Source organism: Halichoeres trimaculatus, unplaced genomic scaffold (genome assembly GCF_033239565.1).
Source record: "Halichoeres trimaculatus isolate MK-OKI-2021-1 unplaced genomic scaffold, fHalTri1.1 fHalTri1_scaffold_20, whole genome shotgun sequence".
In the NCBI taxonomy this organism is placed as follows: domain Eukaryota; kingdom Metazoa; phylum Chordata; class Actinopteri; order Labriformes; family Labridae; genus Halichoeres; species Halichoeres trimaculatus.
This window is the reverse complement of record NW_027437198.1, coordinates 17,991,521-18,017,296: the sequence shown is the minus strand read 5'-3', so window position 1 is coordinate 18,017,296 and position 25,776 is coordinate 17,991,521. Positions and strand designations below refer to the sequence as shown.

The 25,776-nt window shown below is 41.5% G+C and overlaps 1 protein-coding gene across 4 annotated transcripts; it reads left to right on the top strand.

Annotated features, from left to right (window-relative positions):
- Positions 1–108: 108 nt before the first annotated feature.
- On the top strand, positions 109–25,151 carry camsap3 (calmodulin regulated spectrin-associated protein family, member 3). 4 transcript variants are annotated; one of them, XM_074697414.1, is made up of 18 exons: positions 109–617; positions 7,163–7,422; positions 15,489–15,629; positions 15,845–15,931; positions 16,272–16,304; positions 17,079–17,217; positions 17,313–17,452; positions 17,558–17,642; positions 17,726–17,768; positions 17,865–17,920; positions 18,212–18,245; positions 18,319–20,437; positions 20,521–20,657; positions 20,756–21,048; positions 21,139–21,232; positions 21,956–22,074; positions 22,164–22,282; positions 22,390–25,151. In XM_074697414.1, exons 1-18 carry the CDS (start codon positions 485–487, stop codon positions 22,687–22,689), a joined length of 4,332 nt encoding a protein of 1,443 aa, XP_074553515.1. In that variant the 5' UTR covers positions 109–484; the 3' UTR covers positions 22,690–25,151. The 4 variants fall into 4 exon arrangements, with proteins under 4 accessions (XP_074553515.1, XP_074553514.1, XP_074553511.1 ...); XM_074697413.1 differs by having other exon boundaries at positions 18,209–18,245; XM_074697410.1 differs by having other exon boundaries at positions 18,173–18,245.
- The last annotated feature ends 625 nt before the right edge of the window (positions 25,152–25,776 follow it).

Genomic DNA, 25,776 nt, shown 5'->3' with positions numbered 1-25,776 from the left:
TCGCACCACACCTCTACCTGCTGCCTGTGGTCACACAGGAAGATCCCGCCCTCTTTTTCCAGAGCTCAAATCCTATTGGATGACCGATGACTGATCGATGCCACTGTGGAGCACCTGGTAGTCAGTCATCGGTGGGGCTCAGTGGAGCTGCGTACAGTTGGCCAAGCACACGGCAATGCGGACGAAGAAGGGGGAAAACGAGAGGAATAGCCCGAATTTCTGTGACAACCCGGCGAGTCAGGACTTTGCTTGGCCGTCGAGAATAAATCCAAAGGAGTTTCGTCCATAACACTCCACGGATAAGGATAGGGGACGGGACTGGAAGCTGCTCCGGGCCGGATATTTTCCGGACAAAATCCCACTCAGTCGTATTCACAGCCCCGGTGTTGTGTGGAATCATCGGCTTAAGGAATGAGTGCTTGAATATTTTTATACTTTTTGTAGCTTTTTTGCCAGCACTATCCTACTTTTTTACAGACTCGCTATGGTGGACTCTCCTACTATGAGGAAGACCTTTGTAGTCCCAGACATAAAGCCATTGGATTTGTATGACTGTACTAAAGCAAAAATATGCGCAAGTGTCGGATGGCTACTGGCAAAGTCCTACGGGAGTGCAGGTAGGTTTCAGTTCAGGGTGCAGGCCTGGTGGGCTACAGTAACGTACTGTTTACAGTGGTTCTGGGAAGATTACTATCCTTTTGTTGTCTAGCAAGAGCTTATATTTATATTCTGTTTAGCGCTGTAGCGGAAACACATGCATGTAGGGAAGCTACGGTGATGTATAGCTCAGCGATTTTCAGCACAAAGAGCAGCATTGGGGTACCATTCATGGTGTGCATTTTTGACTCAGACACATTTCATTTGTTCTCACACAATGTGTGGTGACATTTTCTCTGTATGTGTGTCAGAGAATCGGGCCTCCTCCCTAGGCCTTATCACGCTAACCCATTTTGTCGAATTTGTAGCCACCAGGCTTCAGTCACAAATTGCAGGCTACTGGGTATGTTTTTAATCCGGTTTAACAGGCAATGCGTATGCGGCATGTATGGTTTCAGTGCTGTTCTCCCTCCTTGCGATCACAGGGATTGAATTGTTATTAAAGCTCAAATGACTGCATGCATGGGCTAACTGTGCACTTATTGTTACTGAAAGACTTGAAGTTTATCAAGGCTTTCTTCCAGTCTCTTACAGTAAACAACCATGCAACCTTGTGTCTAAGAACATTTAATTTCACAGACACAGAGATATCAACAGAAATAGTTTTGCTTTATGTCAGTGGGGTCAGGTCTGGAGATGGTCTGACCCTGGGGATGAGATGTCTCTTAATGTTTCAGCCCTAAGATTATCTCTCAAAGGAGGCAGAAAAAAACTGTCATGACAGATAAAGCCAAATTGGCATTTTGGTTTTCATATAATTTAAGTAAAGTACACACAGTCGTCTGACAAATGGGCAGTGTCCTTAAAAATCATAAGTGGCAAACATAGCCAAAAATGTGTTTGACAAAAAAACATCAAGTCATCAAAACTCACCTCACTCTTGACTCATACTTGTTAATAAGTACTCACAGGTTAAAGTTCAAGGTTTCAATAGCTGTGAACAGTTTTAACAGGAAGGTATTTCAGATTTATTTGTATTTTTTATAAAGACACAACTTTGGTGTTACACAACTCCTTGCAGTGCTTGAGTATGAGACTAAAGACTGGTGTGGCCACTGTGTGCTCTGTTTAGTCCCTCAACCACGCCCTCTGGTCAAAAGTCACTTTCCATGCCAAGTTTCAGGAAAATGAGGACCAGGATTGTGATCAGGTCTTGTTTTTACCTCAGTGGTAGTACTTTCCCATTCACTATGACATCATTTAATCTCCCTGAGACTCATGTGGATAGAACAACAATAAGTACAGTAGGGTCATCTGGTCCTCAGCCTTTCCAGGTCAGTTAACCTATTGCTAACAATAGGCCAAATATTTACTCTCTGGGTTGTTACAAGAAGGGCGTCTCTTTTATAGACCTAAATCTGATTAAAACCTTCCATCTGTATGTTTAGAGGGATACATGACTCGAATAGTTGCATGAACTGGCAGGGACCTGGAGGCACAAGAAAGACATAAATGAGAATCTAGTCACAAAAAGACTTCCTCAAATCAAAACTTACTGCTTGCTTACAGGTTTGGAAATATAAACACACATTTTAGCAGTAAAAAACATATTCTGAGTCTGGGAAGGAGTTTTGACTGATGTAGATTGTTCCCTTTTCTTCTCTACAAACTCAGTAAAGGGCTTTTCAAACAGAAGTTCCAGGAACTTTTTGTTCCAGGAACTTCTCTTCAAGAACCAATTCATTGTTGTCTGCTTTCTACTGCAGCCTGAAGTCCACTGAACGTTATGCAAATTGGACTATTGATGTATAGAATTGGCCTGTTAGCATGGCTGAGTCTCAGCCTTTTCCACTTTTAATTGTGCTTTATTGCATTGCAAACATTTTTGTTTGATCAACACTCAGAAAGACACAAGCACTGGTGGCACAGCGGGTTCAAAATGCATTTAATGCTTGATTTAATGTAAAAATACAAGAGATTGACGAGCGTCCAAGAGCAGCTATGTTCACTGACAACTTTCAGCTGAATGCTTCCCTTGTGAATGTCTTCAGACTCGTTTCAAATACTCATCAGATGAGTGAAATGTATTTTGATAGAAAGCTGGACTAGGTTACTTTTCCTCTAACGACTCCCACTGTGTTTCTACAACTGTTGTAAACATCAACCTCAGTAAGCCAATCACAGATTTTTATAATATTATTGTGGACCACAGGTGAGATACAAAACACTGCAGATCCTCTACCTATAAGACATGTTCAGCCAACAGGCCCTGCCCACCTCACGCTTCAATAACTTTGGAAACTACCCCCAGAGCTGGGACTTTTCAAGAGGTAGATCAAGTTCCCTGGGAATAAATTCAGACTCTAGTTCCTCCTACTATCATAACTAACACAGTTCCTCAAAAGCCCCCTTTTTCCTGGGATACGTTCCTAGTCAAGAGCATCTTAAGTTTTATCAATAACAGAGATGTGTCTAAATTATTACAAGCAATTATCACACACAGGCTTATAACATTTAGTTAAATGATTTTATGAAGGTTTTCCCTGCTAATGTAATGAATAACATTGCCTCACAGTTGTAGGGACAGTTGACTTGAGAGATCATGTCAGGATGATGGTCAGGAGGATGATTTAAGCTAGCTTAGTCATTGCTCCTCATTAAAGATTCAAAGATCGACCCTCTCTCTATGTGATCCTTACCTGTATATTTTGTTGCCATCAAACCAGACTTACCTATACCATGTTTTGCTCCACCTAGCTACAAAGCTCCAGGGATCATGCTGAAATCCTATTGGAGTAGTTACTCATCATCTCACTATCTTTGTAACTGAGGTGAGTCAACAACAGCAAAGGAACCAAAGAGGATGTTACTGCTTTCAGTATTTATTCTAGAGTCTTGCTGGTACACCAAATGTGCACTACTGTAAGTCCCAAGTCTGGAAGAGATAAAGTTGTGTGGCACAACACAAGATAATGTGATAAATGTACGAGAAAGTCATTTGTCAAGGTAAATGGTTAAAGGTTAAAGGTCAGAGTAGGCTCCAGAAGTGAGCTGGGAGGTATTACGGACGCTTTATCAATGGAAGACCAATGCATCCTACACATGTAAACTTATTTCCTTTCACTGTGGTGGATTTTTTTTTCTGCCCACCACATGATGAGGATGTTCATAACTCAGTTTTCAAAGAAGGCTTAAAAAACAAATTCTAAGATCTTCATGTTTTATGTTATACTTGCCTTGTACAATAATTTCAATTTCTTGGTATGTGCCAGAAAATATTTCTGAGGACATCTGGTAAACATTTTTGTTTGTTAGTTTGTCAAATCCTGTAGTTTTTGCACTTACACATTTACAGAAACTGAAAATTTTCAAGCAAACATACTTACTAAAGCCATACTAACAAGTATACTGATTTCATCAATTCAATTACCTATCTAGTTTGAATTAATAAACATTGCAATACCAGCTTGCCTTTACTTGCTCTGGGATGTTTCTCCATTTGTTTTTGTGTGGTAAAGACTAATGTGACGCTCCCATAAAGAAAATCTCTTGTTTGTTTTCCTTGTAAGTGGTTGTGTAAGATGTCAGCCACAGGAAAGCTCCTGCAGGTATCAAAGATCAAGTCCTCTGTTAAAAATCTCCTTAGTCAAAGGCAGACACTCGTTTGTGGACTTCACTTATTCAAGAACAACCTCTATGCTAATGTCTTACTCTAACCAGTAGATAAGGACTGGCCTTGTGACCTGGGAAAGTGACACAGAGGCTGTTGCTCCAGTTTATGCAAACACGTAAGCTTATGTTTTTAACCAAAATATTTCCCAGGAGGTCTGTTGTCGGTGCAGCATAGGTATTACATTCCTTTTTGTCTGGACTTGCAACTGCAGAAAGTTTTTTGTTACATTTTCTTGTAGTTTTTTAGCTTAAGTTGCACCCTTGATACCTTAATATTTGCCACTTTTGCTCATTAGAAACTTAGATGACACTTGTATAAAACTTTTCAAACATGTCTTTTAGTCTTTTTTTATTCTTGAATGAAGCAGGTGGTTTAACTGTGCTTGCACTTGCTGCAGATACATGTCACAGAAAAAAACGATGATTTTGAGAATTCTGTAACAGTTCAGAAACAAATTTGTACAAAGGTTGTTCACAAGACCAACAAAGTCATGATTCATGGTTAGACCTTCTCAAAGGCAAACTGTGCTCATATCAAACTCTCTCATCTCACTGAGTTGACTTATTTGCATCCTGCTTTGCCTCTTCTGGGAAGTTTTTCTCCCTTTTTAAAAAAAAAATGCCATCATAGTAGGACTTTCATTCCAAAAACTAGAGGCAAATATTTTGCGTTGCAGTGTTTACTGTGCAAAGTAAACACAGTTAGTTTTGTTGTTCCAGCACACAGGAGTACATCTCCAACAAAACAGACAGTGAGGTGTGACTGAAACTTTGACAGCTCTAGTTGTAATGAAGAGAACAGGGCATTGTTCAACCTCTAAAGCTGAGTGTTTTGTTCTGTGGTGTGATGTCAGTAGATCCATTACATGAGTGTATAATGATACAACAACATAGTGAAACCTGCCTTGAAATAGCCCTTTGTCAGTGGTGAGTGTCGTCTTAGGCACAGCTTCTCCTTTCTATGAGCTGACATGCTTTGGACATTTCAGCTTGTCTTTTCCAGAAAACCTTTAAAAGTGAATCTAGTACCCCCCCTTCCCTCCCTCTCTCCACAGAGTTGCAGGTAACTGAGTTTGCTTCTGGTTCAGTCTTCATTCTGGACGCAGAGAAACCAGTTTCACAGAGGGTGTGTCTGCTGTATGCTTTAAGGATAATGACTGCTGTGATCTTATTTAAAGAAAGACCAGTTCAAATAGACTCTGCAGCTCGCCTCACGTGGTGCTCTTACAACACCCCAATTCAGCAGACACAGGATGAGTTTTCTATTCTGTTTTGATCTGGTCACAAATTACACTACTGATTAACCATGAACCAAAAAGTCATATCTTATCTTTGTAAATGTCCAAGATGACCGTGATGCTTTAAAAATGGTCGACGTATGTGGCAGAGCATCTTGTAATATGCAAATGCTAACATCTGAGCTTGTAATGCCCCACTGACCTTGATGCTTGCTCGGCTCTACTTGCTCATATGATTAGAACTCTAGGGAATACACCAGCCGTCTTAATCTTCCACTGGACCTCTCACAGAGCAGGTTTCCAAGCTGCTTTAAATAAAACATGATAAAAATGCTCCTTAGCGAAATAGACCAATGGAGGCTGGGCGCTATGACCTGAAAACTAAATGTTAGATTATTCGCACCAAAACCCAATTTACAATTTTAATCAACACTTATTTTCTCTCTTAAAGGAAGGGTGTGCAGGAATTTCAGTTACTTGTTGGTAAACACAAATTTGAACTGGGATCCTCCTCCTTGACTCAGCGTGAGCAGCACCACACATCCACGGCCTCCGAACGTGACTACATGAACACACTTACTAGTTCAGCAACCACCTGTAGCATTGTTTTTCTACATGAAAGAGACTCGAGAGCCATGCACCTGACTTGGTGTGTAAGCACAAGCTAATCACAGGTATTTTTCATGTACCTGCTCAGTACCCGCATTGTTCTTCGTCTCGTGCTGCTGTCAAAGTGCCCTAAAGTGAGTGAAATGCGAGCCAAGCTTCACCCTCATTTCGTAAAAAAAAAAAAAAAAGCTTTGTCTGCGTAGCGTTTTGTTTTACTATGGTTGTGTATTCGGGATAGCTTCTGCCACTCACTAATCAACACACTAAGTCACTCCAGAAAGGTCCGGGTACAACCAAAGCATCAGCATACAGGCTGAGGAGAGGGTTCGAGGCTGACACAGACACTGACACACATGTATAGAGGCCCTTAGAGGACAATTGAGCAAGATTATTCCTGTGAAAGTTGACATTTTGTTTTTCTAAGGAAAATCCTGAAGATCCTACCTTTAAGAAGATGGATGACAAAGAACTGACTTAACATATTTCTTGGCCCCTGGGTCATGAGCACACCTTAAGAATTGAGCTGTTTAGAGACTTTACAGAGCAAACACATGCATAGTCTGTCCTTCTCTGAGGGCTGGACGGTTTAGACCTTATGTTGGATGGGTTAGCTCTCTGCTGTGTCCCTTTCTTTTGATGCAACAGGAAAATGATTCTGCTAATGATTTTAGCAGGTGTTTGTTTGCTGTTGAGGTCTGGTGCATGTTGTAGTGAGAAGCGTTTCTTTTACTTGGCTGCTGTACTCGGGTTTGTTCAGTGTCTGATGCCTGAAACTAAAACTAGTTCCAAATGACCAGCAAATTCGTGGCACTGTGCCTTTTTTTTGGAAACAAATTCTTCATTAATGCTGGTAGCCTGCGGAGGGGGGAGGGTGCGAACTCCAGAGGGTCAAGGGAAGTGGCGGAGAGGGTGATATAATAAAGAAACGTTTCTCTACACATTTCTAAGTTCCTTTCTATTTTTTCTTCAGCAGTTTTATAAACAAACATTTCCCAGCAACACTGTCGTATTAACTCATCCAACTGTGTGTTTTTATCTTTTGGTAGAGAATGTACCTGCAGAGCTGCGTGACCCTTTCTACTGTGACCAGTATGAGCAGGAGCACCTTAAACCTCCAGTCACACGCCTCCTGCAGTCCTCAGAGCTCTACTGCCGCACCTACAGCCAACTGGGTGGTACTGGAGCCGAGACTCAGCCCAAAGACAATGCTGCTCTGGTGCAGCTCCTCACCCAGAGAGGCCTACTCTCCAAAGAACAGGACACACCGGTGACTGATGCAGATCTTCGACATAAACCCATCAAAATGGTAACGTTGGGAAAGTAGTTAATCTGTACTAAGGGGTTTTCATTGTACAAAAGTTTCGGGTTAGAATTGTTCCTTTATCATCCTGAGGAGCAGCGTGAAATCATATGGTGGAGGAGTCTTTAAACAGAAGATGGGTTGAGAGTGGGCTTGGCTTGTTTACGCTTTGATATTCAGGATTAAAGGACTTCAAAAGGGCCGTCATTTATTTAACCCCCCTGCCACCAGCTGATTTTAAAGGATGAATGAACCCAGCTGCTGGGGCCCAGGTAGTCGTGGTCGTACAAGAGATGACTTCCTCAATTCTAGGGTATGACAAAGAGGGAGTGTCTAGATTTACTACACGGTCCAGATCAGTGTGGAACAATAGATAAACCGTTCTGGTGAAACATTAGATTCCATGTTTAGAGAACACCTTAGACCTGCTCAGTGAGTTCAGTCAAGACAAACTGGTTTTGTGCTTGTTGCCCCTGAAATTGATCTCGCTCATTCTCTTTTTTCAAACTCTCTCTCCTACTGTCTCTCTTATTTTCTGTGAGAACTTTTTAAGTTATCTTGAAACATTCTCACTTTCATATATTTGCTTGATCATGACCCACAATTTGAAATTAGTGAAATTATCAGCACCAAAGTTTGTTATTTCTAAATCTTATTTCTAAGTAAACGTGTTCGACCCGACCACAGAATTCATTTACAACACGCACACTGAAAGTCTGTCGACACTGCCAGCTGCTCGGCAAAGTCTAACAGTGAGGAGCAAGAACTGTACTTTTTCTGAAGAAAACAAGTTCCTGGATTTATTTTGTAGTAAGGCAAGACAAGTTAATTTATATAGCACATTTCAGCAGAAGGCAATTCAAAGTGCTCTACAGAGATACAAATCAGCAAAACATATTAAAAGAAAACAATTAAAAAGCAAAAAAAAAAACAATAAAATGAAACAAAACAAAATAAAATGGAAAAAAAAGGAGGTTAGACCAGATTTTAAGATGTAAGCATAAAAGTCGTAGTTACAGAGTTGAGCAGTGAAAAAAAATGTGTTAAAATTTTCTAATAAAGGCAGCTGTAAAAAGGTGAGCCCTCAACCTAGATTTAATGGAGCAGAGAGTTTCAGCAAATCTTGATCCAGATATTTGGATCATAGAAGCTGAATGCTGCTTCTCTATGTTTTTTTCTGACTGACTGGGGACTGAAAGTAGACCTGATCCAGATGACCTGGGTGGCCTTGATGGTTTGCACTGGATTGGAAGATCACTGATATATTCTGGCCCTAATCCATTCTTTGCCTTGTAAACCAGCAGGAGTATTTTTTAAGTCTATCCTTTTGACAAACAGGGAGCTAGTGTAAAGACCTCAGAACTGGACTGATGTGATCTACTTTCTTGGTCTTAGTTAGGACTTGAGCAGCAGTGTTCTGAGCCAGCTGCAGCTGTCTGATTTTTAGAGACCTGTATAGACGCTGTTAGTGATGGAAAAAACTGGAGCTGGACTGGCAAAAAGAAAAACGAGCTGAAGAAAGCTAAACGGGAGAGTGATAGAGCACGGCCTAAAACATCCTATCCAATCTCCATTCATTTGCTTTCAGAACAAATACACACCTTGGCACGAGTTGCGTCCTTAGGACAGTGGGTAATAGTGCTCATGGGAAACAGAGTCTTATCCTGGAAAAACACTGCTGATTCCAGATAGTCCTCACAGTGCCTTTAAGTACACACATAATCCTAAAACCCAGAGTGAGGAAGGTTGTTTTAATCAGGATTTCTTTCCTATTTTTAATTACGTTTGTTTTTTGCATATCCTACTCTGTCTCTGTTTCCCCAAGAAATAACCTCAGATTTCTGTCATTTATATTAAATTTTAACGTTGCTTTGTGTACAATGTAAGAAATGTCTTTTCACAGCTTCGTATATTAAGTTAAAACAATTTAAAATTAATTTCACTGCATTGTTAGTGCTTCTGATTTTTGTCAGCACTGTAGGAGCTGTTTTATGGCCTATCTACACTATAGTATGATGCTGTAATATGTGTATCAGGGATCAGGAATTGATCTACTGGTGTCTGATTTTGGATGATTCCCCAGGGCCAGAGTCTGGACCACCTCTGCCGTAATTCCTAATCTAATCTTTAAGCTTGAAATTTGGCTTTTGCTGTTAATACTGCATTTGCTGTCCGCCGTGTTGGTAAAAGAGACTTCCTGTCAGTGCTTGGCCCTTTGCTGCTCCCTAAGCTGCTGTCTGCTGCTGACTAGCACTGCAGCCACTAGCTACAGTGTGGCAAGCAAAGAAAGTGGGTCACGCTGCAGCAGCATTAGAAGGATGGAGCAGGGATGTGGGTCTTGGCCCATAAACAGGTTTGGAGCAGAAGCAATATGCTGCAGCTTTGCTTTACACCAAACATGTATAAATATGTGTCAAAGAAGGGGTGTGAGGTTAGAGTATATCAAGTGGTGCATACTGATGACGAGCAATGTGCTTCTTAATAACTTTGCAACTAGGTAAATCACATATCTGATATCATTGTGGATTTTTGTGTATGGTCTTAAAATCTGGCTCATACATAAATCTAGAGATTAAGGTTAACCCCTACCTATGAAGATGCTGATTCTGGCATGATTTAGCTACTGTAGCAACGAGTGCCAACAATGTGCCCTTTATTAAACCACCCAGTTTGTACTACGGGCAAAGCAGGGGAAAAACAGTCATCTAGAATTGTGCTACAGTATCTTTAAACATCATAAAAACTGCTTAACAGCTCCAGCGGGAGCAAAAAGTGGGCATCATCTCTTTTCTTAACCTTGAAATTTCTTAGTATTGTTATTAGTTTTCCTGATAATACGTGATAGAAAAGACGGAAATTGTAACACTACAATTTTAAGATCACTTGAAAACATTGTTTGTTGTAAACACAACATTGAGGGGTTTTTTTTACATGCTACTGAAAAATATTTGAGAAACTAGGTGTATTGTAAATATTGTGATGGTGTACTTAAGAGGGTAGGTGATTTTTCATGCCGGACATAAACACAGCATTGAAAGGTTATATATGAAAGAATTAATATGTTAATATGTTAAATTGAATTTTTGATTTTTTAATTAAGAAAAATAATAGTTGTTACCACATTAAAAAAACACAAGAGTACCAAAAAATTGGTACTGTTGGGTGCTGATACCGATTGCCAGGCACAGTCACCGGCACCTTATCATTTTAATTTGAAAGGTATCCACCCCTTAAAAAATTGTACAGTTTTTCACACTAAGATTTTCTTCTTTCTGATCAATGAAGTTTAAAAACATTCAACCACTGCTTCTGAAACCCATGTCAGAATCACCATGTTTACAGGTCAGGGTCATCCTGAAGACAAAGCAGTGATTCCTTCAGCTACACCGTTCCTCTTCTTGCTGTATCTGTGTTTGCCTTTACGGTAACTGTCTTTCTAGTGGGGGCCCAGCCTAGATTAGAGATAATCTGCCATGCAGACTGAACGTCATCATCCACGATTAGATGACACACCAGAGATGACCACTGACTTACTTTGCCTCCAACATGTCTGAAATTTATTGTATCTAATTCAAATATACTGATTGTGATTAGTACAGGGGATAGTCCTGGAATTAGGCTTTTTTTCTACAGTGACAAAGTAAGTCATGTAGCCATAATGCAGCTAACCCTCTTCCTGGTCCCCTGTTGGTTTTGGATAGCTACTGACTGACACTTTGTCTTAAATCACACTGCTGTGTTGGCAAGTTTCTGGTCAAACGAGCATCAGTCAGGAGCTTAGCTGAAAGTAGAAGTGGCAGACTATCAGAAGTACTAACCATCATCTTAAACTGTTTGTTCTGCTTCAGGCCTTAACTGATAAAAACTCATGTGGAGTAACATTGCATTTGGTCTGCCTTATCTTGATGGACTTTGTGTGGTGTGGACCTATTCTCAGCTGGTTGTTCTCACACCGCATTCTGTTCATAAACGCATGATTGTTCATATAACCATGTGTTTTTAGAAAACCTCTTGTCTTAAATCCCCTGTAGGGCCCCAGACCTGCCTGATCCCCCTGTTTGTCTCCCCCTCAGTGAGCACCAGGCATGGTAGGGGGTGGGGGGTTAAGTCATATTTCAGACATAATCTGATTTTGCCCTCATCATAATCTCACTTAATGATCTACAAGATGCCTTTGCGATATTTGCGTTCATGTACAGCTGCTGACATGATCATGCTTCATTATGATGATTGTGACTCAGTCCATTACAAAGGTATGAGTTTTATCCTCTCTTTGTGACACTGAGGGGTGCTAACTGTTTGCTTGCTGGATGCTTCTGAGCAGAGAGCTGGTGCTAAGCCTTTGCACAGAGCAATGCTGTGGTCAGGCTTGTGTTGAGATGCATTGTGGGTCAGATGGTTGGTTGTTATGGTGACCTGGCAGGCTCTGTGCTGGGTGTTCATGAGTCGCTCCTCTCTCCCCTCTCATTAGAGAGACTTGTGATTTAGCTTAGCGAAGTCTCCTGGGTCTGCAAGGCAAATCCACTCCCCCCCCGTCATTCTGCACTTTTCGCCATAAATTACCCAGCTACACTCTCTTCTGATTAACTCCTGTACTATAAAGGGATTATTTGTTTATCAACAACAGCTATTATACAATACAGTGTATTGTATAATAGTTTCTCAACAAACGTGGGGGAGTTGATGACCAAAATATATTTAACTTATTTATTTTTTAACTTAATACCATCACTTTTAGGGATGGTGAACAGATCCTGGTTTGTAAAAAAGAAGTGAGTCGATAAAAGAGATCAGCAAGTGGACAGGCATTAGGTGGACGGACGTTTTTAGCGGAGAAATCCAGAGAGGAATTTAAAAACACAACTGTCACACAATGCTCATATCTGCATTATGCGTTGACACCTACCAGACTGTGACAGACCAGGGGGTTAACATGTGTCAGTAAATCAGAAACTCTCCCAAACCAAAAAGAGCACACACACTGCTGAGTCTGAGACCCGGTTCATAATAAAAGAACTAGAAAACTACGCCCAGAGAACTGCACTAAATCAGAATATCAATAGTTGTATATTTACAGGGTTAATAGAGTAGTTCATCATTCCATAATATTCCATAATTTTACTTTGATCATAAAATCTGTTTTTGTTCATCATAATTCATAGGTTTACTTCTTATTTACTCTCTACATTGAGTCCATGTTTGGTCATAAACTTGGCCTGTAACCAACTTTTTCATTAAATGAGCAAAGTCCAATCTATTTTGAATATCAGCTGTTAATGTTGCTTGTTTGCGGTCAAACCCGGTTAACTGAAGTTGCAAAAAGATGACACATTTAATTACACACCTGCAGATGCTGCATGTGTTCCAGTGTAAAGTGTGACCCTGTTAACTTGTGACTCTCAGCCGTTAATCACTAATACAATCAGCTGAGAGTCACCAATTAGCATGGTCGCTATTAACTCCAAAACACTGGTTGCTCTGTAACCGTCAAAACTTGATGCATGTTGCCTCTAAACATGGTACCTTTCCATTTCAGGTGAAATCGAAAGGTACCATGTTTAGGTACCTAAGTGCATCCCTGTGACTGTGAGGGAGTGTCAAAGGTGATTTTCCACGCTGGACATGAACACAGCACTATAGGGTTGTATATTGAAGATTAAATATGTTAAATTTAAAAGAATTTACATTTTATCATTTAAAAAATTCAGATGTTTTTCCACATATGCACACAAAAGTACCAAAAATTGGTACCGTTGAGTAATGATACCGATTGCCAGATACTGGGAATAGGTACCGTATCGTTTCAAATGTGATAGGTAACCATCTCTAGTCTGAATGAATGAAGCTACTTGCTGCTTCTGTGGTCAAAATTATGCGCATCTTTCTGATGGCGTAGACTGATAATCCCTCTATACAAAAACAGGGTTGGCCACTTTCCCTAAGTCTGTTGTTTCAATTGTGTTTTCAACTCAAGCAGGAGCTCAAACCTGTGATTACACTATGTGGCTTAATGCAAACTTTAACTACCATATGTCATTTGTTCACACCCAGTGTTCAAACACAGTAACCAGCAGCAGAACTGTATGTATCATAAGATGGCAACTGTATGAAAAATTACAAAACACAGTACTGTTGATGGAGATTACTGTGAAAAACTTGTAACAAAAGCAAAACAACAACTTCAGTTTGACGGGGAAGATAAGTAGGCAACAGACTTTGTCAGGACAACAATACCGTTTAATTCTTCTTAACCGGAGTTCAAAAGTTTACATATTACGCAAGTAAATCCAGGCTTTCTTTTTAATAATGCTCTGAATCAGTCCGTTTTGTGTTAGACCCAAGAAATCCTACACCTTGTTTTTTAAGAAGATAGACAAGTCATGTCACAGACACCTTTACAGTCTTGGCCAACGTATCAGAAGAGTGTGTCAGCCAGAGCACCACAGCCCCCAAGTGACTGACTGCAGCACATTGAGAGAGCTTGGCCCAGTGCTATCTGACAAGCCTTTGCTGGCATAGCACACCCTGCCCACCCCCGCGTAGGGTCTGCCCAGGTCAGCATTTTACATCAGGGTTGAGTAGACAGACATGCAGAGAGAGGGTTCAAGCACACAGCTGGATTGCCAGCAGCCCCTATCTGGGACAACACAAGAGGTTAAAGGAAGAATTTTCTGGCCGCTAAAGTGGAATTTTCAAGCAGTAAAAGGGAACAGGCACTGATTTGCACCGATTAGGCTCAAAACTAAAGATTGGAGTAGTGGCCCCATGACTGGAATGTGCTGTTTACGAGTGGTCTGTCCCATCTGCTGGCCAGAATAAATGATTTCAACAAAGGCCCTGGTGGTAGACATTAAAGGTCTGACTGCTGCTAATGGGTAGCAACTAAAACAGACAAAAATAGAGGGGATAAAGATAGAAGGATCATATATAGATACACTGACCTAAGATGGAAGAAGAGTTTTTTAATAGTGTAACCTCACTGACCAACATGTGACCCTTCAGTCAGTTTAACCTTGCAAGACTGATGCTGAACGAGCCAGTGTCTGATTGAGGCTTTCCTAAGTCTGGAAAGTTTTTAAAACATCTTATTTCACAAGTTAAAGACTGAGGGATGCTTGTTTTGTCATTTATAAATGTTTTTAATTTGCTTGTTTGAATGAAATGCAAGTGACATGATCCAAACTTCTGGAAATGAACAGCAGACGAAGGTGAGGCTTATATAAATTAGATTTGGTTGTGACCCCACGTCACAAACAGAAAGCACAACTTGTAATTAACTAACTGGTTTAAAGAGTTAAGGCGCTTTCTCTGACTGAGCCGATAATGTTTGCGGCACATTTTAATGGGCTCTTGCCTTTAGAAAGAGCTCCATACTGGTCACCCAGGGATCACGACATACATGTAAGCCTGTTAGGAGGTAAATGCTTGGGAATGCTAAGTTTGTGTAAGTTTTTGTTGGATTGTTTGAGTAGAGAAGGATTGTATCTGAAGTTGATTTAATATACTGTGGTTGCCTCAAATTATTAATTACATGCACCAAAACAGCAGAATGCATGGGTTTCTTACTGTGAATGCTGTTCATTGTTGTGCTTCCTGGTGATCTAGTTAGAGCGCCTCATTTTATCCTGCTGTCTGTTAAACATGAGTCATACTGCAAAGGGAAGGGAACAGGAAGACTGCTGAAGAGAAGGCAAATAAAGGTAAAGCAGCTGTGGAATGATGGTTCTTGTCCACGTGTGTTATCAAATTACCAGTCCGGAGCCTATTTATGGATTTAATGACTGAACAAACATTGGTCCAAAGTGCAGCCAAATCTGCTGCGATGTTTGTTTGCTTATTGGAAAGAAAATGTTTCTGCTGACTCACAGCTGGCCTCTGGGGACCTCTAGAGGATGCTACTTGTAAAAAAAGAAAAAGGCGCTTCCTCCAATTTGATGTAATCTACAGTAAGCAGTGCCCAACAAGAGCAGTAGAAATGTCTGTGTCCAGCGTTAGGTGTAATTGATGCTGTTTTGAACATGTTTTGACCACTGATGGTTTCTCTCCCCTCCTCTACCATGTGATTGTTGCAGAGTTCTCACCTGGCAATGATAGATGCACTGATGGCTGTGGGAGCCATGGAGACGGTGACTGCGGTGAAGTCATGTGGTTCCACGCAGCTACTGGGTGGAGCATCCAGCTGGGAGGATGCTCTTCTTAATTGGGTGAATGGGGTAAGGAAAACAGCCTGACGCGATCAGAGCTTGTCAAAAACACACACTTGGAAATCTTTCATCAGCTAGAAGACCTCTGAATGTTTCTTTTGCAACAGAAAAGAATACTTTGACTCTTTGTATCTCTAACCCACTTATAAAAATCTGTTTACCTTATGATGCAGATGTTTCATTTGTTTTTGTTTCTCTAATTTATTTTCTTTGTGTGCTCTTAGTTAAACCAGAAGTTAAGTGAAAGCACTGAAGCAGCCCAGAATGACACATCTCAGGCCGTCACAGAGCCCCAACCTGTTCAACCCTCTGTGAGTATGCCAGCATCCAGTGGTGTTCAGGTCTAACTCACTCTATTTATAAAGGTGATAATGTGATAATTATTACACACTCGCTTTGTGTTTATTTGGTTTGTATTGTTGATCTGCCGCACCTCCTCCCACCATACAAGCACAACCAGTACTCATTAGACACAAGCAAATTAAGAGTGGCGTCATCGCGTCGTCAACAAGGCGTAGAACGGTTCTCCATCACAACCCTTTCTCTTGTTTGTCTAGTTTTTCCACTGTAGGCTTAATACGTCTCCCTCTGCTCCTGTTCTCCATTTCCCTGTCTTTTCTCTTTATCCTGTCCCCTTCTCCTCTCTGACAGTGTCCTACTCGCTGGTACTGGAAACTTGTTCCTGTAAGTTCTCTCCTTTCCTCTGATCCTCCCCCCTGTCCCTCCATCCTTCCAGTGTCCTCATCAAATTTATCAGCAAAAATCTGATGGTCAGTTTTTGTTTGATTTTTCTTTATACGCTGGTGTGAGAATGCTGGTTTGTGCATCTTATCCCAGTCTGCATTTTAAATTGCACGTCACAGCATAAATGTCATAGGACAAGGCAGGACAAGGTTGTGAAAGGCGTTGTTTGTTGACACACAAGTGGCCAATGAATCACATTTGGTATACATGAAGGCCTTGAAACGCCCATGTTCAACCGGTTCCTCAGGTCGTCTGTGCAGCAGAGGTGTGTGTTTGTGTTAAGTCAGCTGTGGGGGTTTACTGAGACGCACTTCTTGTCAGCTGTGCTCAGACTGTTAGCTGTTTGTTCATATGATAGTTAACGAGGAAAACACTTTCTCTCTTTCCTTCCCTCTCTTTCTCTTCTCAGCTGTTACATTTCTTTCTGACATCTTTGTTTCTCCAGCTCTGATCAAATTACTTTGCATTTGTCATTGTCTCACCTGAGTTGTTTACATCAGCATGCTTTTCTTGTGTGCCTACTTAACACTTCTAAATAAGCACATTTTGTGATGCCTCACATGCACATAAAGCTACACACTAATGTTTGGAAGAAACTTGATTTTGCAACATAACCCACTTATGTATCAAATGTTGAACATAAAGACACTGACAGAGAACTTTGTCAGTCACAGTGCAGTATTTGATTCTTCTTTGTTTTTATTTTTATTCTAGCTCCGTTACAGGAAGGATAAAACTCAGTCCAAACAGAAGCCCAGTTTCCCGGTGGTGAATGAAGTCAAAGACCTGTCTAGTGGTTGTGCTATTGCGGCGGTCATACATTACTATTGCCCTGGCCTGCTTAGACTTGAAGGTAGCAGAAAACAGTTTGATAACAAATTAGGAAAAAAAATTGTCAGGTGCTTTGGTTCTCATTTCCAAAACACTTAATTTTTGCTTTTATCCTAGATGTTTGTATGAAGGAGACTCTGTCTGTAGCAGACAGCTTGTACAACCTGCAGTTCATCCGTGAATTCTGTGATAGCTGTTTGAGAAGTTGCTGTCATCTTGCACTGGAGGATTTTCTATATGCACCACAGGAACTTCAGGTTCGATATTTACATTCTCTGTCTAAATTGTGTCATCGGCACGTTGACAAAACAGTTTGGTCAAAACTGTGTCTTAATGCTGCATTTTTTGTTCGACCTGTTCAGGTGAACTTGCTAAGTTTCCTAGCAGAGCTGCTCAGCTGGTTTGAAGTGCAAAGGCCAGAATTTGTTCAGCCGGTGGACACGTTATGTGAGTACCATGAATTCTGTTCCTTCAACTATCTTAAAATCTTAACTTTGTTGATGTTTCTCACAGTCTTTTTTTTTCATTAGGTGGATCCTCAACAGTTACACCAAGTACCTTGAGTGGCAACAAGTATGTAAACTCTACATGTTTTGTCTTTTGCAGTAGTCTAGTATATTGTACATGGATGAACAGATTTGAACTGAAATGATGTTTTTTGCCTTTTAGTACCTCCCCTTCTATCTTCAAGAAGCCTTTCCTTCCCATCTCCTCCCCTGCGTCAGGTAAGAGTAAGACTAACCCTTTCACCATTCAAAACAACCTGTGTTTTGTGTATTTCTTCATCTGTTATCCTAAAGTCTTTTTGTCTTAATCCCTTTCTGTGTTGTATAATTGTATTATTTTCTTCTTTTTATGGGTCTTTTGATTTTTTTGTGCGTTTGATTTGGTTTTACTGGTGCATTGCTTGCTCTGTTTGTGCATCCCTGTGTGGTGCGCATGCCTTTACGTGTCTGTGTGTGTCCCATTGTCATCAGGATCTTTGACTCAGTCTACCTCAATGTCTCATATAGAAGGAGTTGGAAAGACATGGAGCAAGAAACCACTCAGGTATATTTCACCAAATTTGAACACTGTCCTCACAAGTGATCTGTAATGTACTGAAATGTTTTTCTCTTCTTAGCCGCCCCCTGTCAGCTGTATCTTTCAGCATTCCCTTTGGCCTGGATAGTGATGTGGACATTGTGATGGGCAACCCTGTGATAACCCGCTCTGTGAGCTCAGACCAACTCAACCCAGCAGGCCCAAACATGACCCGGGTACCCTTCAGCCCTCCTGAAGACCTCAGCTATTTGCTGAGCAAACCACCTGGCCCCAATGGTCCACAGAGAGCTTCTTGGTCCACCCAAGCACCTAGTATTCCAAGGCTGGCCGAGGAGAACGGCCTTGCAGTGAGTGAAACGGGAGAACTGCCAACCATAGAAGAGGCTCTTCAAATCATCCACAATGAGAGCAAGATGGAGCCCCGTTTACACCCTGATGGTGCCCCTGACGGCTTCTACCTCCACTCTCCCGATGACCCTGCTAGTTTGAGACACAACAACACCGTAGCCCCCATTAGTTGCTCTGCCCCTTCACGCTCAGGAATGATGTACAGGCCCTCAGGAGATTCCAGGGAGCCTGCTCGCACCAGAAACACCTCTGAATGTTCACGGGATGATGACTCCGTTTTAAGAGATGGAAGTGTGGACTCAGATGCATCAGAGGACCTTCCTAAGGCCCAGTCTACTCCATCCACACCAGCGTCTGGTGCACAGTCCGCCAGAGGCCATGGCAAAGAGACATCTGACAGTGGAGTTAAGATGACCAGTTTTGCAGAACGCAAAAAGAAACAGATTACAGATTCTCCCAAGGCCAGTGACGCCTCTTCCCCTCAGATGACCACATGGGCACAGAAGTCTGAAGAAAGTCCGAACAAGAGCCCACAACTCACAAATGAAATGTCTGAGTTGGGAGTACGGCTTGAGGAGAAGCGCAAGGCTATCGAAGCTCAGAAGAAACGCATTGAGGCCATTTTTGCAAAACACAGGCAAAGGCTGGGAAAGAGTGCTTTTTTGCAGTTAAAGAAAGAGCAGCATGAAGGGGAAAGCACAGGGGAAGGAGGGGACGGCCTAACCAGCACATCATCCACAGAAGAAGACCTGTCTCGTTTGACACTAGAAGAAAGGCTCGCTCGAATGGAGGAGGAGGATCAACTGGAACAAGATGAACAGCACCCCTCAGTGGAGGATGAGGGCAATGCCAGAGGAGAAGCTCTGCAGAAGAAACCAGTAAGTCACTCAAAAGAAAAAGCAGGGACACCAAGTGACAAAGGCTCTGGGACAACTGGGGAGAAAATGGCAGCTCCGTTAGGGGACTATAACAACGCTGTATCCAAGCTGACTGCAGCTCTAAGCTCCCTCCAAAGTGACATGCAGCGACTGACTGATCAGCAAAACCAGTTAATAATGAAGAAAGCTGCAGCTTCTAGCAATAAATCCTGGGTTATTCCAGCCAGCCCTAAAACCTCCACACCAGCCCGCATGTCGCGAGAATCCACCCGAGATTTAAATTCTGCCTCTTCCTCTCCATCTCCGTCTCGCAAAATTACAAACCAAACCACTCCCCATAAGTCTCCTCGGGTTCAAAGGAGAGCTCAATCTGTGCCCCCGAAAAGCCCCAAACACCACCAACACAGTCGCACCCTGGATTCAAAGACCCCAGCCCTGTCCAGGGTTCTCAATCCACCACAAAATGTGGACCGCATCCCCCACCTCCGCCGTGTAAATCCATGGCAATCCCAGGTTCAGACTTCATCCTCATTCACCATTGGTGATACTGACAGCTTAGATGAGTTGCGTTCATCTGGGCCCACTCCTCTCACAACACCTACACTGACCCCCGTACCAACCCCAACTCCAACTCCCCAACCTGCAGCAGATGAGATGCTGTCAGAGGTGGGCTCCAACGATGATCACAGTATATTCAGCATGGACCTGGAGACAGGGCCTTCACATGGTCCTTTAGGTAGAAAGGAAGAGTTTCTTGGTGGGGGTTGCAGCTCTGGTGCTGCATCAGAGTGCTCCTTCGAGAGTGACGCCCCTGCAGGTATGCTGAACGGCAAACGCAGCAGCCTGATAGAGATCTCACTGTCTGCTCTGCGTGGGGATGAAGAGGAGGATGACCAAGTACCTGATGCTCTCTGTGACTCGATGAGTGACCGGACGGAGCAAGACATGAAAGGAGTTGGTTTCTTTTTCAAAGTAGGTGGCTGATAAGTGTTTCTAAATATACTGTTTCTATCAGACTGTGCATTCAAGCTTTTTTATCCCTGTCTTGTGATTAGGACGACAAGGAGCGCCCAGAGGATGAGATGGCCCAGCGAAGAGCAGCATTGCTGGAGAAACAACAGAAGAGAGCAGAAGAGATGAAGAGACGTAAACTTGAGCAGGAAAAGGAAAGAGAAAAAGAAAAAGAGTCCAAGTAAGATTTTTTGCACAAGTAAATAAGCAACAACTTTGGCATTTCTTTATCAATTCAACAAATTAAAATGTATGATTTTAACCTTTTTGTTCTTTCAGCAAACCTCAGTGGATGATCATCGAAGGTTGGGGGAATAAGGGTGAAGACAGACCCCAGACCCCAGGAACCCCTCCAGCATCACGCACACCACCACCAGAGGGGACTCCTCAGCGCAGAGGAGACTTCACCAGGCAGGAGTATGAGAGGAGGCATCAGCTGAAGATTATGGAAGACCTGGACAAAGTGCTGCGACAGAAGCCCACCACGGTTCGTGGTGTCAAGAAGCAGAGACCCAAGACTGTATTCAGGGATGACTCTGTCCTCTCTCACAGCCCTGCAAAGGGATTCATGGGTAAATAAACCTGTGTACACCCAAGCGTATTTTCACCATTTTTTTTTTTTTACATTTTCCTAATTATCTCTTATTTTTTCCTTCTTCTAGGAACCCGGCTGAACAAAGTTTACTCCCACTCAACTATGAACCTGTCATCTATGGCCAACGACTCAGGAGGTCTGACTGTCAGGAAGTCTCCAAGGTAACCGGCCCAGTGATTTAGGCTTGTGTTTTCTTGTTTTAAATACATCTTTTGAAAGTATCAAGCAAAGTATTCATCCTAAGACCATGTCCACACATGGCCGGGTATATGGGAATGCATATATTTTTATACATTTAGACCTGTCATCCACATGAAAACAAAGTCTTACGCCACTGAAAATGATGTTTTCTGGAAACTCTGGCCATAGTGAGGATTTTGGAAAACTTTGGTTTCATGGTATCATGTGCACGCCGGGAAACTGAGTTTTGTTTTTTGTTTTTTTTTTACCTCCAACGTCACAGCTGAATGAGCTGGAAAACATGTGTACAAGGCCTAAAACTGGATGAAAAAAGTGGATAAGGTCAAAAAGAATCTCCCAAAAAAGGGACCTTTTCTCTGTTTAAGTTTAACTATCAGAAAAACGAGTTTGGGCACTAAACAATATTGACAGCTGTCAAGGAGACAAATGGGTGTAGAATTATGAGTAATTTCCCCAAGACTTATTTCGATTATTTCTACTCCACTGTTATATCATTGCTGCTGAGAAACTCTCAAAATGTGTTTTCCATGAATTTCCAGTATGTTTATGTTGAACTGTGTAAGAACCACAGGTCAGTGACAGCTGTTTTCAGGGGCAAAGGTTCACGAAACATTATCATGAACACACAGCCCCAAGGTCTGCTACTGGCTTTCTTTACTTAACTTTTTTTTTCATCCCCTCAGCCGCTCACATTCTCCCTCCCGGCTGATGTCACCAGGACGGATGAATGCTCAAAACGGAGAGAGAGACTGGGAGACTGGCTCAGCTATTTCCTCTCCTGCCTCTATCCCAGAATACACCGGTCAGTGAAATGTTCCAAACCACACAATGATAAAATTGGTTCCTGAAAGCATCTTGAGATTTGTGACATTTGGAAATCTTGTCTTACAGGGCCAAAGCTCTATAAGGAGCCTAGCTTTAAGTCTAATAAATTCATCATCCATAATGCAATCACTCGCTGCTGCCTGGCTGGCAAGGTCAATGAACCACAGAAAAACAAGATTGTAGAGGTAAGCTATGCTTCCTGTGTCAGAGCCCGACAGGTAGACCACCCTAACAGGCTTCGAATGATTGATTTTTGACTGCACTCACTTTAATTCTGTTCCTACCTCTTCAGGAAATGGAGAAGAGCTCTGCCAACCACTTTCTCATCCTGTTCAGAGATGTCAGCTGCCAGTTCAGGGCGGTTTACACCATGAACCCCGAAACTGAGGAGATGGTACGGCTCGCTGGAATTGGCCCCAAGATCATCTCACCTGAGATGGTTGAATCTATTTACAAGTACAGCTCTGACCGCAAGCAGTTCACTGTTATCCCGTCCAAAACCATGTCCATGAGTGTTGACGCCTTCACTATCCCCGGTCATTTCTGGCAAAAGCGCCCAGGAACTCCCAAGAAGCTGGGCACCCCAAAATAAACACGTACCCAGGATGGGTAGGGATGTTACCATTCAGGGAACCAACCCCAATATGACTTTTTTTGTTTGCTGTTTGGGCCACTGAGGCACTTAAAATTATTTATTACACAGTTAGACCAGTACTGGACGGCATAACCACTTAGACTTTTGGCCAGATATCAACTTGGACCACAAGTTCAAACAGTCCAGTCAACTCTACATGCCAACAGAAAAGGCCAATAACTCTGTTCAGCCAGTCCAGCTCCAGTAGTTTATCCCTTTAGAGCTTCCATTCAGCTCTGCTTGGTCCACCTAGATTGTAAAATGTAAAACCACTCATTTTGTCTTGATGAAAATTCTCTTTACTAGCACCCTGCCTCCTCCTGTCTTGCCTTACCCTGCCCCGAGTCATTTTTGTGACTCCTACGTTAAAAATAAGAGGGGGGGAACCTAACTGTACCCGCTCACACAAGAGTGTTCTGGGCAACAGAGGTTGTCAACCCACTTTGAATTGTGCTTGCTTTTCCTTTTGCTGCCTTTTCTTAACTTCCAGGGCTTACTCTTTCTCCAGTCTACTGAGACAAATGGCTCACCTCTCAGTTGTGATTGGAGAACTCAGCTGAAAATTAACAGCAGGTAATGCTGCACTCATATGAATGTAGGGTACGCTCTAACCACTCATTCCATTCAGGGTTGTTTTCTAGAAACTACCACAATGGCTGGTTTCTCTGTGGGCTGCACTGTTGGTGGCTCCTGGGGTTATCAATAGACTCGCACACCTAAAAACTGCCCATGCTCCCATAGTTTGTATATTTCACTCTATTCCCACTCCTTCAGCTGTAGACATCTGGATGTTTTTTTATACTATTTTGAAATGTTTTTGCTGGACAAATCACTTCGGCCTTTGAGAGCTGAAAGAATGAAATTCACGTGACTTTTTCTTCCATACCTGCTTTCTCATTTTAAACATGCTGAACCGGAACATTATCTGAGCTTATCTTGAAAATAATACTGGAAAACATGAAGGAGGCTTTATCCTATTTATCACTACTTGGATTCAGCTCTGTGAAAATGATAATCAATGCTGGTTTAATATATATGCTGAATGCTGATTACTTTGATTTGTTTTGTTTTTATTTTCAATGATTTGTAAAGTAAGATGACCTTTGTAAGCTACTAATAAGCTAGCCTGCTGCTTTAGCATTAGTAAGACGGATGTTTGAGATGAGAATGAATGAAAATGAAAATGAAAATGAAAATGAAAAGTCAAACAGGTAAAAATTGCTGAAACCTTTGTCCAGGATAAATAAATCCTTTAGGTCACAAGGACTCTGTTTTCTACTGCATGATTACCTGCTCATGTGCACTGGCCTTGAATCACTACATGTATTGAAGGAACCTTTAATTGTAACAGCCCTCATATTCCCCACAAAGTCCCAAGAGACTCCTTCATGGAAGAATGTAAAAAGCTGAGCTTTTTTTCTTTATGCCAGTGCATCTGTTAGCTTTGGAAAAAAATGCTTGACCCTGCAAATGCTTGGGATCGGGTCAAAATCTCCACATAATCTGTGGTGAGCTGGCTCTTCAACCCTTTCTCTGCAGTCTGAAGCACTACAGCAGCTGCCAAGGTTCAGCTGTCCTCTGACAAATCACAGACTGCCTCCAAAAAATGTGTTGTTCGATTGAGATTCCACTATGGATGTGATGAAAATATCTCCTGATGTGCAAAGGAAAAACTGGTGAGACGACTGATTGACAGTGCGAGTGGAGGAGTGTGTATGGCATTAGTGGATGTTTGTATTTATGTGTTTGTAAAGAGTAGAATGAGGTAGTTGAACACTTTATTTTTGATTCTGTGCAATCCCCCTTTAGAAATTCCCACTACCAGAGGTGTATTTATTTGGTTTGCATTAGATGGTGCATTTGATGTTTAGTTCCAGGTCCTACTTTTTGTCCTTTTTGGTTGAGGTTGTAAATCATACATTCATTTCATAGGTGTCATAACATTCATGTTGTTTTTTTTCTCCTGTTATCAGATCTGTGCCAGCACATCATGTATGTTCATTTCTTAATCGACTACCATTGGAAACTGGACAGACAAATAAAAAAATAACTTTTAAAACCCTTATCATCTGTTTTCCCATACACTCGATTAATTTCTCATCTTCATTGATTTTTCATATAATTAATAAGTAGTGATGTTAAAGGTGGGGTGTGCAGGAGTTTCTGTTACTTGTTGATAAACACAAATTCAAACTGGGCTCCTCCTTCTTGGCATAGCGCCACCCGCAGCGCCCACTCACGAGACTAACCGTCTCGTGCCGAGACTCGACTCGAATGAAGCCCGACTTGGTAGCTAGCAAGCTAATCACAGGTATTTGACCATTTGACACGTACCTGGTTAGCAGAAAGCTAACCCTAACCCTGTAAGGCGTTTCGTTTTACTTTGGTTGTGTTTTTCTTTTTCCGTTTTATGTCCACTATCAATAACTTTCTAGTCAGGGTAGCTTTTTTCCTCTAGCTCAGGGGTCTTCAGCTTGTGGCTCTGGAGCTTCATGTGGCTCTTTGACTCCTTTGCAGTGGCTCCGTGTGGCTTTTAAAAAATATTATTGAAATAAAGATTTTTTTTTTCTTACCAAGGGGTATCATTGATAACAACACAGACACTAAGTAAAATAATAATGTATTATTTTGTACTAAAACTGCATCACCTCTTAAGATAAAGCTTGTAATTTTTTGTGGTTATTTGCTTTTTTTTCTTTTGTAGATTTTTTGATTTTTTTTTCTTTCTTTTTTTTTTTAATTTTTGCAAATTAAGAAAATTCCATTTTTTTTAAGTTTCGCAAATTTTTGATTTTTTTTAAATAAATCCCCTGTTTTGCGATTTTCAGAAAGTATGACCATTTTTTGGGAAATTAAGCAAATTTTCTAATTGCATTATTCATTTATTTTTATTTTGTATTTTTTTTTTTTCAAATTTATGACACTTCAGCATTTTTATTAATATCAAAATTTTTACACATTTTTTCAATTTATTTTTTTTATTTTGTAAATTTTCTACCTTTTTAATTTCTTTCAAATTTCCAACCTAATGAAATTTCATAAATT

Coding starts and splice junctions, on each gene's coding strand:
- camsap3 (XM_074697410.1), top strand. CDS start 485: ATGGTGGACTCTCCTACTATGAGGAAGACCTTTGTAGTCCCAGACATA. Junction 17,769..17,864: donor AGTACCTTGAGTGGCAACAA/GTATGTAAACTC, acceptor TTTGCCTTTTAG/TACCTCCCCTTCTATCTTCA. Junction 20,658..20,755: donor GAAAAAGAAAAAGAGTCCAA/GTAAGATTTTTT, acceptor TTGTTCTTTCAG/CAAACCTCAGTGGATGATCA.